The 15,948-nt window shown below is 56.8% G+C and overlaps 1 protein-coding gene across 1 annotated transcript in view; it reads right to left on the reverse strand.

Moving 5' to 3' along the window:
• The window catches only part of LOC140404689 (calpain-5-like), a 92,323-nt gene that overhangs the window by 60,152 nt on the left and 16,223 nt on the right, over nucleotides 1–15,948 (reverse strand). The window contains 2 exon segments of the mRNA XM_072493350.1: nucleotides 10,587–10,718; nucleotides 13,517–13,718. Coding sequence (XP_072349451.1) covers nucleotides 10,587–10,718; nucleotides 13,517–13,681 — 297 coding nt within the window. The 5' untranslated portion in view covers nucleotides 13,682–13,718.

Here is a 15,948-nt window from a genome sequence, read left to right on the forward strand (position 1 = left end):
GATCAGAAAAGGCGAGGGTCCCAACACTGCGCCCTGGGGAACATCACTTTCAACTCGTCTCCAGAAATGCCCATCTAGGCCTAGAACATAGAACATAGAGTGCAGAAGGAGGCCATTCGGCCCATCGAGTCTGCACCGACCCACTTAAGCCCTCACTGCCACCCTATCCCCGTAACCCAATAACCCCTCCTAACCTTTTTGGACACGAAGGGCAATTTATCGCGGCCAATCCACCGAACTTGCACGTCTTTGCACTGTGGGAGGAAACCGGAACACCCGGAGGAAACCCACGCACACACGGGGAGGACGTGCAGACTCCGCACAGACAGTGACCCAGCAGGGAATCGAACCTGGGACCCTGGCACCTTAGTGATATCCACTTGTGCTACCCTCTTAATTTTTACTTCTCCTCCCCTCAGTCTTCTTCCTTCACTTCTTTATTTCCTTGAGGCAGTGTCCCACAATGAATGCAGATTCACAACGGTGACCAGCTCTCCAGTATCTCTGATGTGTAACTATCCTTTATATGTGACCCTGGACAGAGAGCTTTTCCAGATGGGAGGACATCACAGGCATTAATGATCCGCTCCTTACTCAATGTCGTCACCAGTTCAATGTACCAGAGGCTAGTGAATACTAACAGGAAAACTACATGATTTGTTTTCACTCCCACGCCTGGGGCATGAACACGTTTGTGTCCCAGACACTGCCTTGAATAAGGATGAGCTGGGTTAGCAAACATGACGTGGTCCCGAACCTCGGCTGACATCAGTCTCAAAGGTCGCTTAGTTGACAACAGTGGGTCCCAGGAAAGAAAAGTTTGATAAACACTGGTGTAGAGGGAGCTTTACTCTGTATCTAACCCCGTGCTGTACCTGTGCTGGGAGTGTTTGATGGGGACAGTGCAGAGGGAGCTTTACTCTGTATCTAACCCCGTGCTGTACCTGTCCTGGGAGTGTTTGATGGGGACAGTGTAGAGGGAGCTTTACTCTGTATCTAACCCCGTGCTGTACCTGTCCTGGGAGTGTTTGATGGGGACAGTGCAGAGGGAGCTTTACTCTGTATCTAACCCCGTGCTGTACCTGTCCTGGGAGTGTTTGATGGGGACAGTGTAGAGAGAGCTTTACTCTGTATCTAACCCCGTGCTGTACCTGTCCTGGGAGTGTTTGATGGGGACAGTGTAGAGGGAGCTTTACTCTGTATCTAACCCCGTGTTGTACCTGTCCTGGGAGTGTTTGATGGGGATAGTGTAGAGGGAGCTTTACTCTGTATCTAACCCCGTGCTGTACCTATCCTGGGAGTGTTTGATGGGGACAGTGCAGAGGGAGCTTTACTCTGTATCTAACCCCGTGCTGTACCTGTCCTGGGAGTGTTTGATGGGGATAGTGTAGAGGGAGCTTTACTCTGTATCTAACCCCGTGCTGTACCTGTCCGGTGAGTGTTTGATGGGGACAGTGTAGAGGGAGCTTTACTCTGTATCTAACCCCGTGCTGTACCTGTCCTGGGAGTGTTTGATGGGCACAGTGTAGAGGGAGCTTTACTCTGTATCTAACCCCGTGCCGTACCTGTCCTGGGAGTGTTTGATGGGGACAGTGCAGAGGGAGCTTTACTCTGTATCTAACCCCGTGCTGTACCTGTCCTGGGAGTGTTTGATGGGGACAGTGTAGAGGGAGCTTTACTCTGTATCTAACCCCGTGCTGTACCTGTCCTGGGAGTGTTGATAGGGACAGTGTAGAGGGAGCCTTACTCTGTGTCTAACCCTGTGCTGTACCTGTCCTGGGAGTGTTTGATGGGGACAGTGTAGAGGGAGCTTTACTCTGTATCTAACCCCATGCTGTACCTGTCCTGGGAGTGTTTGATGGGCACAGTGCAGAGGGAGCTTTACTCTGTATCTAACCCCGTGCTGTACCTGTCCTGGGAGTGTTTGATGGGGACAGTGTAGAGGGAGCTTTACTCTGTATCTCACCCCGTGCTGTACCTGTCCTGGGGGTGTTTGATGGGGACAGTGTAGAGGGAGCTTTACTCTGTATCTAACCCCATGCTGTACCTGTCCTGTGAGTGTTTGATGGGGACAGTGTAGAGGGAGCTTTACTCTGTACCTAACCCCGTGCTGTACCTGTCCTGGGGGTGTTTGATGGGGACAGTGTAGAGGGAGCTTTACTCTGTATCTAACCCCGTGCTGTACCTGTCCTGGGAGTGTTTGATGGGGACAGTGTAGAGGGAGCTTTACTCTGTATCTAACCCCGTGCTGTACCTGTCCTGGGAGTGTTTGATGGGGACAGTGTAGAGGGAGCTTTACTCTGTATCTAACCCCGTGTTGTACCTGTCCTGTGAGTGTTTGATGGGGACAGTGTAGAGGGAGCTTTACTCTGTATCTAACCCCGTGCTGTGTCTGTCCTGGGAGTGTTTGATGGGGACAGTGTAGAGGGAGCTTTACTCTGTATCTAAACCCGTGCTGTACCTGTCCTGGGAGTGTTTGATGGGGACAGTGTAGAGGGAGCTTTACTCTGTATCTAACCCCGTGCTGTACCTGTCCTGGGAGTGTTTGATGGGGACAGTGTAGAGGGAGCTTTACTCTGTATCTAATCCCGTGTTGTACCTGTCCTGTGAGTGTTTGATGGGGACAGTGTAGAGGGAGCTTTACTCTGTATCTCACCCAGGGCTGTACCTGTCCTGGGGGTGTTTGATGGGGATAGTGTAGAGGGAGCTTTACTCTGTATCTAACCCCGTGTTGTACCTGTCCTGTGAGTGTTTGATGGGGACAGTGTAGAGGGAGCTTTACTCTGTGTCTAACCCCGTGCTGTACCTGTCCTGGGAGTGTTTGATGGGGACAGTGCAGAGGGAGCTTTACTCTGTATCTGACCCTGTGCTGTACCTGGCCTGGGAGTGTTTGATGGGGACAGTGTTGAGGGAGCTTTACTCTGTATCTAACCCCATGCTGTACCTGTCCTGGGATTGTTTGATGGGGGCTGTGCTGAGGGAGCTTTACTCTGTATCTAACCCCGTGTTGTACCTGTCCTGGGAGTGTTTGATGGGGACAGCGTAGAGGGAGCTTTACGCTGTATCTAACCCCGTGTTGTATCTGTCCTGGGAGTGTTTGATGGGGACAGTGTAGAGGGAGCTTTACTCTGTATCTAACCCCGTGCTGGTCCTGTCCTGGGACTGTTTGATGGGGGCAGTGTAGAGGGAGCTTTACTCTGTATATAACCCCGTGCTGTACCTGTCCTGGGAGTGTTTGTTGGGGACAGTGTAGAGGGAGCTTTACTCTGTATCTAACCCCGTGCTGTACCTGTCCTGGGAGTGTTTGATGGGGACAGTGTAGAGGGAGCTTTACTCTGTATCTAACCCCGTGCTGTACCTGTCCTGGGAGTGTTTGATGGGGACAGTGTAGAGGGAGCTTTACTCTGTATCTAACCCCGTGCTGTACCTGTCCTGGGAGTGTTTGATGGGGACAGTGTAGAGGGAGCTTTACTCTGTATCTAACCCCGTGCTGTACCTGTCCTGGGAGTGTCCCCAGAATCTGACGTTGCCTGTCCCAATGTCAAATTTTATAGACACCCTGCCCCTGCCAATCTCATGGGCCCACGTCAAGAACTGGGCTCGACGTGATCCGGTCCTTACCAACGTGAAGTCAATCCTGACCGGATCACACCCAGGTCCAGCCGGAGCAGCTCAGGACCGACTCATCCGAAAAGATGAACTCGAGATGTGAGGACGGAGTTTTATCCTGTGGGTCCCGGGTGGTGATGCCGCCCCCAGCCAGCAAGCCATCGCTGCCAGTGTGACAGAGCCCCCCCTGGCCAGACTAGAATGAAAATGCGAGCCAGGAACTGCATCTGGTGGCCCAAACATTGACGTTGCACCTTCGCCACCCGCGGCCTCCCCGAGGTTCCGGGGCGGGGCGCTCCATTTTGGCGGCAGAGTGTTGGCGCCGAGGTAAACGCCGGAGTGTTTTACGACGGCGTCAGCTGGCGGCGAGGAGCAGCGATCCCCCAACCCACAGGGGGCCAGCAGCACGGCACTGGAGCGCTTCACGCAGCTCCGGCTGCCGAGACGGCCCCAGCGCAGCCGGCGCCTACGAGCCACGGCCGGCACCGGTCCGCGCATGCGCGTGGGTTGCCAAATCCGCACCGGCCCCCCGGGCAACATGGCAGCGCCCTACAGGGGCCCGGCGCGGGAGAACATAGGCCCCACCGGAATGAGCCCGCCCGCCGATCGATAGCCCCCGATCGCGGCCCTGGCCACCATGGAGCCCCCCCCCCCTCCCCCCGCCCCGGAGTCGGATCCCCCCCCCCCCCCCCCCCCCAACCAGGACGGCACCCCAACGCTTTGATTAAACAAATGTTCCTGAGGGACTTAAGTGGGGGAGGGATGTGGTCGCGTGACCCCCTTTAACGGCTCGAGCCTTTCGCGCTCCATATGACCGGCTGAGGGCCTAGCGTGCGTGAGCGCACGAAGCCTGACCGACGGGGAAACAGAGCGGGGCCTTGGAGCAGGGAGCCCAGGCAGTGTGGGCCCCGAGAGTCGGAGAGCGAAGGCCTGTTTCAGAGGCCCCTGTGCCTGTATCTAGTTATCTTTCCCTTGTTCTCAATAAATCCCCTTTTGGTTATTCTAGAAGCCTCCGCAGTATTGCCTCGAGCCGCCACAGTGCGCTAATCTCCTAACTCAATAAACATTCAGTGCACGAGAAGAAAGATCCTGGATAACGTCCGTCTCCCTATTCAGGTAAGGAGTAAACACAAGGTGTTTTGACAAACAGGCAAATGTTTGCAATGGGTGTGAACAGCGTAGAATTCTCAGAGTCACCGTCTGGATGGGTTTTGATTGTTTTCAGCAGAGGAACTCCCCGAGAGAAGGTGGTGGGTGAGCTGCCATTTTAGGCCGCAGCAGTCCGCCTGATGTAGGTACACCCACAGCGCTGTTAGGGAGGGAATTTCAGGATTTTGCCCCCAGCGACAGTGAAGGAACGGCCAATATATTTCCCAGTCGGGGTGGTGAGTGACTGGGAGGGGAACCGCCAGGTGGTGGAGTTCCCAGGTATCTGCTGCTCTTGTCCTTCTCGGTGGTAGTGGTCGTGAGTTTGGAAGGTGCTGCCTCAGGAACCTCGGTGAGTGATGCACAATCAATTACTCTCGAGACAAGACATAACTAATCGGCTTTAATCAGCTAGAACTGCACCCAGCAGCTTCGATACAGAAAGTGAAGGCTGCTGGGACGGCATGGGATCTTATACCCCGCCTCTCAGGGTGGAGCTATGTACATTGGCCAATGGTAGACTCCTAGATCTAGCCAATGGGCATCCACCTCTCAGGTACTGCAATACCTGGTATTACCACATTCACCCCCTGTTAAAAAGAACCCAGCGGGGTGGTGGCCAGCGTTACTGTCGCCTTTTGCATGGTAGGACCAGGTATTGAGGTACCATGACGTCGAGGGTAACAGAGATAGTTTTTAGTGTTTTAAGGTGCAGCAATCAGATGATCGGGTGGCCTGGTCGTCTCTCTGGAGCGTCTGGGCTTCGGCGATGATCCTGGTGGGGGCCCCGGCGGTTGTGGCTCCGGGAACGTGGTGTCTTCCTCCCTGGCAGCTTCGTCACCCCTAGGCGCCGCTGTTGGGCGAAAAGTGGGCAGGGGGGAGTGGCGCCTGTAGGGGGCGTCGGTGCTCGTTCGGCGCTGGGGAGGGGCGGCGGCAGTACTGACCCTCCGGTCAGGTGCTGCGGGGAGGGTGGGGGTGGGGGCAATGGTGCGGGTGCGCGTGGGGCTCCGGCGGGCGCCAGGTCCCGAAGGGAGACCGTGTCTTGACGGCCGTCGGGGAACGCCACGTAGGCGTACTGGGGGTTGGCATGCAGCAGGTGGACCCTCTCGACCAACGGGTCCGACTTGTGCGCCCGCACGTGCTTCCGAAGCAGGATGGGTCCGGATGTCGCTAGCCAGGTTGGGAGCGAGGTCCCGGAGGAGGACTTCCTGGGGAAAACAAGGAGACGTTCATGAGGTGTCTGGTTCGTGGTAGTACAGAGCAGTGACCGAATGGAGTGCAGGGCCACTGGGAGGACTTCTTGCCAGCGGGAGACTGGGAGATTCCTGGACCGAAGGGCCAGCAGGACGGTCTTCCAGACCGTTCCGTTCTCCCTCTCTACCCGCCCGTTACCCCGGGGGTTGTAGCTGGTCGTCCTGCTCGAGGCGATGCCTTTGCTAAGCAGGAACTGGCGCAGCTCGTCGCTCATAAAGGAGGACCCCCTATCACTGTGTATGTACGCGGGGAAACCGAACAGTGTAAAAATAGTTTGGAGGGCCTTGATGACGGTGGTTGCGGTCATGTCTGGGCAGGGGAGGGCGAATGGGAACCGGGAGTACTCATCAATCACGTTCAGGAAGTACGTGTTGCGGTTGGTGGAGGGGAGTGGGCCTTTGAAATCCATGCTGAGGCGTTCAAAGGGACGGGAAGCCTTTATCAGGTGCGCCCTCTCTGGCCGGTAGAAGTGCGGTTTGCACTCCACGCAGATTTGGCAGTCCCTGGTGACTGTCCTGACCTCCTCGATGGAGTAGGGCAGGTTGCGGGTCTTAACGAAATGAAAGAAACGAGTGACCCCCGGGTGGCAGAGATCCTTGTGGAGGGCTCGGAGGCGGTCTACCTGTGCGGTGGCACAAGTGCCGCGGGACAGGGCATCAGGAGGCTCGTTCAGCTTCCCGGGACGGTACAAGATCTCGTAGTTGTAGGTGGAGAATTCGATCCTCCACCGCAAGATCTTAAACATAGAACATAGAACATAGAAAATACAGCACAGAACAGGCCCTTCGGCCCACGATGTTGTGCCGAACCTTTGTCCTAGATTAATCATAGATTATCATTAAATTTACAGTGCAGAAGGAGGCCATTCGGCCCCTTGAGTCTGCACCAGCTCTTGGAAAGAGCACCCTACCCAAACTCAACACCTCCACCCACCACCAAGGGCAATTTGGACATTAAGGGCAATTTATCATTGGCCAATTCACCTAACCCGCACATCTTTGGACTGTGGGAGGAAACCGGAGCACCCGGAGGAAACCCACGCAGACACGGGGAGGACGTGCAGACTCCGCACAGACAATGACCCAAGCTGGAATCGAACCTGGGACCATGGATCTGTGAAGCAATTGTGCTATCCACAATGCTACCGTATCTTGTCGTTCTTAATCTTGCCCCGCTGTGCATTATCGAACATGAAAGTAACCGACCGTTGGTCCGTGAGGAGAGTGAATCTCCTGCCGGCCAGGTAATGCCTCCAGTGCCGCACAGCTTCTACTATGGCCTGGGCCTCCTTTTCGACCGAGGAGTGGCGAATTTCGGAGGCATGGAGAGTGCGGGAGAAGAAAGCCACGGGCCTGCCCGTTTGGTTGAGGGTGGCCGCCAGAGCTACGCGGACACGTCGCTCTCGACCTGGAAGGGGAGGGACTCGTCGATGGCGCGCATCGTGGCTTTTGCGATGTCCGCTTTGATGCGGCAGAAGGCCTGGCGGGCCTCCGTCGACAGGGGGAAGGTTGTGGACTGGATCAGGGGTCGAGCCTTGTCGGCGTAATTAGGGACCCATTGTGCATAATAGCTAAAGAAGCCGAGGCAGCGCTTTAGGGCCTTGGGGCAGTGAGGGAGGGGGAACTCCATGAGGGGGCGCATGCGCTCAGGGTCGGGGCCTATGACTCCATTTCGCACTACGTAGCCTAGACGGTCGGTGCTAAACACGCACTTCTCCTTATTGTAGGTCAGATTCAGGAGGTGCGCGGTCTGGAGAAATTTTCGGAGGTTGGTGTCGTGGTCCTGCTGGTCATGGCCGCAGATGGTGACGTTGTCAAGATACGGGAACGTTGCGTGTAAGCCGTACCGGTCAACCATTCGGTCCATCTCATGCTGGAAGACCGAGACCCCGTTCGTGACACCGAAGGGAACCCTTAAAAAGTGGTAGAGCCGCCCATCTGCTTCGAAGGCAGTGTACTGGCGGTCCCCATGACGGAGGGGCAGCTGGTGGTAGGCAGACTTGAGATCCACCGTGGAGAAAACCTTGTATTGCGCTATCCTGTTTACCAGGTCGGCTATACGGGGGAGGGGGTACGCGTCCAGCTGCGTAAACCTGTTGATGGTCTGGTTGTAGTCGATGACCATCCTATGTTTCTCCCCGGTCTTTACCACCACTACTTGAGCTCTCCAGGGGCTGTTGCTCGCTTCAATGACCCCTTCCTTCAGCAGCCTTTGGACCTCGGACGTGATGAAGGTCCGGTCCTGGGCACTGTACCGTCTGCTCCTGGTGGCGACGGGTTTGCAATCCGGGGTGAGGTTCGCAAACAGGGAAAGCGGGTCGACCTTAAGGGTCGCGAGGCCGCAGACAGTAAGGGGGGGGGGGGGGTATAGGGCCGCCAGATTTAAAGGTCAGGCTTTGCAGGTGGCACTGGAAATCCAGCCCAAGAAGGGTGGCTGCGCAGAGGTGCGGCAGAACGTATAGGCGGGAATTGCGGAATTCCCTGCCTTGGACAGTGAGGTTCGCGAGGCAGAACCCCTTTATCTCCACTGACCCGGAGGCCAGGGAGATCCGTTGATTTACGGGATGGGTGACAAGAGAACAGCGCCTTACCGTGTCGGGCTGGACAAAGCTTTCCGTGCTCCCGGAGTCGATCAGGCACAACGTCACGTGGCCGTTGATGGCGATCGTTGTGGTGGCTTTCGCTAGCGTCCGGGGCCAACTCTGGTCCAGGGTCACGGAGGCCAGCTGCAGCAAGGGGGTGTTCCGGTCAGGCAGCGTGGAGTCGGCAGTGCTGGGGGCTTGAGGCCCCATCCAAGATGGCGTCAGCCACGGGTCGCACATGGATTCCGGGGATGCAGAAGATGGCGTCGGCGAGGAACAAAATGGCGGCGCCCACCCATCCGGCATGGTGGCCGGGGGGGGGGGGGGGGGGGGGGGGCAAAATGGCCGCGCCCGTGGGTCGCACGTTGCCTGGGGGTAGGAGGGCGGCGGTGGGCCTTGGACAGCCGGGACCTGGAACAAAGGCTGATGATAGTCGCTAGCGACCGCTGCCATGGCACGGGCCTGGCAGACCGCGACATAGTGGCCTTTCTTGCCGCACCCTTTGCAGGTGGCGGTGCGGGCCGGGCAGCGCGCGCGGGGATGATTCGCCTGGCCACAGAAGCAGCAGCGTTGGCCAGCGGTGAAAACGGGCCGTCTAGCGGCGCAGGCCTGCGGAGTTAGCGGGAAAGTCTGGGGGGCTGCCGCGATGGGGTGCCACGCAGCCCAGGGGGGCGCCGTGCGCCCGGGAGCAAAAGCCAGTGCGCTTTTGTACGCAACGTCCATAGACCCTGCCAGGGCCCGTGCCTCAGTGAGGCCCAGCGTGTCCATTTCAAGGAGCCTTCTGCGGATGTCGGGGGAAGTCATACCTGCCACGAAAGCGTCCCGAATTAAAAGTTCCGTGTGCTCGTTCCCCGTGACTGGCGGGCAGCCGCAGTTCCGGCCCAGCACTAGTAGAGCCCGATAGAAGTCCTCCAGTGTTTCATCAGGGCGCTGCCTTCTAGTTGCCAACAGGTGACCAGCGTAGACCTGGTTCAGAGGACGGATGTAATGTCCTTCTAGCAGCTCAATAGCTGCAGCATAATTCTCCGCCTCCTCGATCAGAGGGTAGATCCCAGGGCTGACTCGGGAGCGTAGAAGGTGCATCTTCTGCCTTTCCGTGGGGGTGTCGGCGGCCGTGTCGACGAAGCTCTTAAAACACGCCAGCCAGTGCTTGAAGATAGCAGCGGAGTTGTCTGCGTGGGGACTGAGCTGAAGGCACTCCGGCTTGATGCGGAGATCCATCCTTTCAGAAGTAATAGCTGATTAAATTGATGCACAATCAATTACTCTCGAGACAAGGAGAGTCATACTAATCGGCTTTAATCAGCTAGAACTGTACCCAGCAGCTTCGATACAGAAGGTGAAGGCTGCTGGGACGGCATGAGTTCTTATACCCCGCCTCTCAGGGCGGAGCTACGTACGTTAGCCAATGGTAGACTCCTAGGTCTAGCCAATGGGCATCCACCTCTCAGGTACTGCAATACCTGGTATTACCACAGCGAGTTGCTGCAGTGCATTGTGCAGACGGTACACACGGCTGCCGCTGTGCGTCGGTGGTGGAGGGAGTGAATGTTTGTGGAAGGGGGAGCAATCAAGCGGGGCTGCTTTGTCCTGGATGGTGTCGAGCTTCTCGAGTGTTGTTGAAGCTGCGCTCATCCAGGCAAGTGGAGAGTATTCCCTCACACTCCTGACTTGTGCCTTGTAGATGGTGGACAGGCTTTGGGAGGGGGGGGGTCAGGAGGTGAGTTCCTCTCCGCAGGATTCCCAGCCTCTGACCTGCTGTGGGAGCCACAGTATTAATGTGGCTGGGCCCAGTTCAGTTTCTGATCAATGGTAACCCCCAGAATGTTGATAGTGGGGGATTCAGCGATGGTGACACCATTGAATGTCAAGGGGAAGTGGTGAACCTCGCTCTGGTTGGAGATGGTGATGTGGCAGACAGCAACGCACCTGTAACTCCACAGACCCCCTACCTCCCGCTCAGCCAAGCAGCACCCAGAGACGGAAAATTCCAGACCTTTTTCCAAAAGGAGGGCTCGGTCGCCAGGCAGGAGCAGGCCGCCACGAACCAGCAGTTTCCCAGGCTCCCCTGGTTCAGGTCCCGGGAGCTGATCCCGTCCACAAACAGCTGTGGGTCCACGCAAAGTTCCTGCAGGAAGAACAATGTTAAAGGTCATGAGGGCGGAGGTTAGGAGGGAAGGAATAGCAGATAAAGGAATCTCCAATTTGCTACTTTGCTTTGTAACCCTTAATACTCTCAACGAACAGAAATCTAACCGGTCGTATTTTTGGAATTTTCACGATATCTCTCGCAACCCTATCGAACCTTTGAATCATCCCAAACGCTTTGATAAGGTCACCCCGGAATATTCTACACTTGAAGGAATACACAGCTAGTCTATGCCACCAATTCTCGGCATTTGAGTGGTTTAGCACTGCTGCCTCACAGCGTCAGGAACCCGGGTTCGATTCCGGTCCGTGCGGAGTCTGCACGTTCTCCCCGTGTCTGCGTGGGGTTCCTCCGGGTGCTCCGGTTTCCTCCCACAGCCCAAAGACGTGCAGGTCAGGTGGATTGGCCGCGCTAAATTGTCCCTTAGGGTCCAAGATGTGCAGGATAGGTGTGGTCACGGGGATAGGGCAGGGGTGTGGGTTGAGGTAGGATGCTCTTTCCTAGGGTCGGCGCAGACCCAAAGGGCCGAATGGGATTCTCTGGATCTACATTGCGTTCCGTGCAAGGACAATATTCCAGAGATTCAGGAAAATGGGGTTCAGCCCCTGGGTCTGTGCCCCATTACCTGCCCCCCTGCTGGGATGGGCTTGGTGTCTCCCGTCCTCTCCCCCACCCCTTCCTCTCCCTGCCCCCCAAACCTCCTCCCCTCTCCCCCTCCCAATCCCCTCCCTGCCCCCAAACTCTCTCCTCTCGCCCCCTCCCCATCCCCTGCCTGCCCACCAACCACCCCTCCTCTTGCCCCCTCCCCATCCCCAACCTGCCCCCCAACCACCCCTCCTCTCCCCCCACCCCCCATACCCTCCCTGGCCCTATATCTCCACTCCTCTCTCCCCCTTCCCCATCCCCTCCCTGCATCCCCCCCAACTCCCCCTGCCCCCACTCCCACCCCAAACCCCCCACAATTTGTGCCAGCCCCAAGTGGGGCCAGCTCAGAGATCTGCGACAGCACAGAAGATGGCCATTCACTCCATCCTGCCCATTGCTGGCCCTTTGAAAAATCTTTTTTAAAATATCACCGCTCTCTATTTAAGTCTGACGACCACACCCCCTTCCTCGATGGTAACCAGAGCTGGGCCCCCAGGAGCATCTTGGCCACAAATACCACCCCCCCCCCCCGGACCACACCCTCCATCATCTCACTCCGTTCGTCGGAAGTTTCCAAAATTGACCTGCCCTGCCTCGGGTTCCCGGGTTGGGGGAGGCGGAAACGTGGGAGCGCGGGGGTTAAGGTGGCGCCAGGGTGGTTGGCGATGCCTCCCACAGTGGAACATCCTGCCGCCCATTCGCCTGGGAGGCTCGACGGGTCACGGGGATAGCCAATCTGGTGAGATGGGCCAGCGGGTGTGGGGATGGGGAGGGAGGGAGGAGCCAGGTCTGTGCCAAGCCGAACAGCTTCTTCCCATTGTGCCACTTTGTGAATTGGGATACGTTGGTCAGGGTTGGGTGTAACAATGGGATTCTGCCCGTCCGGATGAGCAAACCGGGAGTGGCAGAATCTCTGTTCTCACTCTCCGTCTCGCCAAACGCCATTTCACTATCCTTTCGAATTGACGTATTTCAGGCGAGTAAACGAGCTGACAGAATAGAGAGGGAGGGTAAAGCTATTTCTTTTGCCCACCCTCCCGCAAAGTGGAGCGGGAAGCTGGAACACTCTCCGCCCCCAACGAGCATTGAGCCCTGGAGCCGGGTTATAAATTGAAAGTACAAGAGGGAGGAGTGGGCAGCACAAGTGGCTAGCACTGCGGCTTCACAGTGCCAGGGTCCCAGGTTCGATTCCCCGCTGGGTCACTGTCGGAGTCTGCACGTTCTCCCACCATGTCTGCGTGGGATTCTTCTGAAATGAATGAAAATCGCTTATTGTCACAAGTAGGCTTAAAATGAAGTTACCGTGAAAAGCCCCTAGTCGCCACATTCCAGCGCCTGTTCGGGGAGGCTGGTACGGGAATTGAACTGTGCTGCTGGCCTGCCTTAACATAGACATAGAATTTACAGTGCAGAAGGAGGCCATTCGGCCCATCGAGTCTGCACCGGCTCTTGGAAAGAGCACCCCACCCAAGCCCACACCTCCACCCTATCCCCATAACCCAGTAACCCCACCCAACACCAAGGGCAATTTTGGACACTAAGGGCAATTTAGCATGGCCAATCCACCTAACCTGCACATCTTTGGACTGTGGGAGGAAACCGGAGCACCCGGAGGAAACCCACGCACACGCGGGGGAGAACGTGCAGACTCCGCACAGACAGTGACCCAAGCCGGGAATCGAACCTGGGACCCTGGAGCTGTGAAGCAATTGTGCTAACCACAATGCTACCGTGCTCCGTCTGCTTTCAAAGCCAGCGATTTAGCCCTGTGCTAAACAGCCTCAAAGACGTGCAGGTTAGGTGGATTGGCCAAGATAAATTGCCCTTAGTGACCAAAAAGGTTAGGAGGGGTATTGGGTTATGAGGATAGGGTGGAAGTGAGGATTTAACTGGGTCGGTGCAGACTCGATGGGCCAAATGGCCTCTTTCGGCACTGTATGTTCTATGATCTATTTTCTATGGTTGGGTAAGACGGTTAAGGGTTACGGAATGGAGGTGGGCAGATGGAGTGAAGTACGGATTGTTCATGATCTAACTGAACGGAACAGGCTCGAGGGGCTGAATGGCCTCCCACTATTCCCAGATTGGCTTACATGGATAATGAGCAAAACCAACTGAACTTCCGGACTTACGCTTGGCCGCTTCCACTCGACGTTCCCAGGAGGGGACCGGGTGTAATAGAGGGATTCATTCGAGGTCGGGAAGAGAGGATCTTCGAACAGAATCTTCTCCCGCAGGCAGGCTTTCCGCAATTCCCGATAATTCTGATCCCTGTAATGTTGCACCCGCTTTGGCATATTCTGTCCGCAGCGTCCTCGCACAAACGGAGGCTCCCTGTGAACCACAGAGAGAGATGTTAGCCCAGCTGCTGTCGGTACGAATTCAGACTGATTTCAGGCAAATGAGAGACGGGAAGGAGGTCTCCGAGCACCCCGGGAGCACGTCACTGTCGGCAGAGTTTCCCCAGAGGCGTGTCAGTATTTACAGGGGTTCCCCGGGGAGAGTGCCAGTATTTACAGGGGGTCCCCGGGGAGTGTGTCAGTATTTACAGCGGGTCCCCGGGGAGTGTGTCAGTATTTACAGGGGGTCCCCGGGGAACGTGTCAGTATTTACAGGGGGCGTCCCCGGGGAGTGTGACAGTTTTTCCAGGGGGTCCCCGGGGGGAGTGTCAGTATTTACAGGGGGGTCCCCGGGGGAGTGTGTCAGTATTTACAGGGGGGCCCCGGGGAGAGTGTCAGTATTTACAGGGGGTCCCCGGGGAGTGTGTCAGTATTTACAGGGGGTCCCCGGGGAGTGTGTCAGTATTTACAGGGGGTCCCCGGGGAGAGTGTCAGTATTTACAAGGGGTCCCCGGGGAGAGTGTCAGTATTTACAGGGGGTCCCCGGGGAGTGTGTCAGTATTTACAGGGGGTCTCCGGGGAGAGTGTCAGTATTTACAGGGGGTCCCCGGGGAGTGTGTCAGTATTTACAGGGGGTCCCCGGGGAGAGTGTCAGTATTTACAGGGGGTCCCCAGGGAGAGTGTCAGTATTTACAGGGGGTCCCCGGGGAGTGTGTCAGTATTTACAGGGGGTCTCCGGGGAGAGTGTCAGTATTTACAGGGGGTCCCCGGGGAGTGTGTCAGTATTTACAGGGGTCCCCGGGGAGTGTGTCAGTATTTACAGGTGGTCCCCAGGGGAGTGTGTCAGTATTTACAGGGGGTCCCCGGGGAGTGTGTCAGTATTTACAGGGGGTCCCTGGGGAGTGTGTCAGTATTTACAGGGGGTCCCCGGGGAGTGTGTCAGTATTTGCAGGGGGTCCCCGGGGAGTGTGTCAGTATTTACAGGGGGACCCGGGGAGTGTGTCAGTATTTACAGGGGGTCCCCGGAGAGTGTGTCAGTATTTACAGGGAGTCCCCGGGGGTGTCTGTCAGTATTTACAGGGGGTCCCCGGGGAGTGTGTCAGTATTTACAGGGGGTCCCCAGGGAGTGTGTCAGTATTTACAGGGGGTCCCCGGGGAGTGTGTCAGTATTTACAGGGGGTCCCCGGGGAGTGTGTCAGTATTTACAGGGGGTCCCCGGGGAGTGTGTCAGTATTTACAGGGGGTCCCCGGGGAGTGTATCAGTATTTACAGGGGGTCCCCGGAGAGTGTGTCAGTATTTACAGGGGGTCCCCGGGGAGTGTGTCAGTATTTACAGGGGGTCTCCGGAGAGTGTGTCAGTATTTACAGGGGGGTCCCCGGGGAGTGTGTCAGTATTTACAGGGGGTCCCCAGGGAGTGTGTCAGTATTCACAGGGGGTCTCCGGAGAGTGTGTCAGTATTTACAGGGGGGTCCCCGGGGAGTGTGTCAGTATTTACAGGGGTTCCCCGGGGAGTGCGTCAGTATTTACAGGGGGTCCCCGGGGTGTGTGTCAGTATTAACAGGGGGGTCCGCTGGGAGTGTGTCAGTATTTACAGGAGGTCCCCGGGGAGTGTGTCGGTATTTACAGGGGAGTCCCCGGGGAGTGTGTCAGTATTTACAGGTGTTCCCCGGGGAGTGTGTCAGTATTTACAGGGGGTCCCCGGGGAGTGTCTCAGTATTTACAGGGGGACCCGGGGAGTGTGTCAGTATTTACAGGGGAGTCCCCGGGGAGTGTGTCTGTGTTTACAGGGGGTCCCCGGGGAGTGTGCCAGTATTTACAGGGGGTCCCTGGGGAAGTGTGTCAGTATTTCCAGGGGGGTCCCGGGGAGTGTGTCAGTATTTACAGGGGGTCCCCGGGGAGTGTGTCAGTATTTACAGGGAGACCCCGGGGAGTGTGTCAGTATTTACAGGGAGTCCCCGGGGAGAGTGTCAGTATTTACAGGGGGTCCCCGGGGAGTTTGTCAGGGTTTACAGGGGAGTCCCCGGGGAGTGTGTCAGTATTTACAGGGGGGTCCCCGGGGAGAGTGTCAGTATTTACAGGGGGTGCCCGGGGAGTGTGTCAGTATTTACAGGGGGTCCCCGGGGAGTGTGTCAGTATTTACAGGGGGTCCCCGGGGAATGTGTCAGTATTTACATGGGGTCCCCGGGGAGTGTGTCAGTATTTACAGGGGGTCCCCGGGGAGTGT

The sequence above is a fragment of the Scyliorhinus torazame genome, chromosome 31 (genome assembly GCF_047496885.1).
Source record: "Scyliorhinus torazame isolate Kashiwa2021f chromosome 31, sScyTor2.1, whole genome shotgun sequence".
In the NCBI taxonomy this organism is placed as follows: Eukaryota; Metazoa; Chordata; class Chondrichthyes; order Carcharhiniformes; family Scyliorhinidae; genus Scyliorhinus; species Scyliorhinus torazame.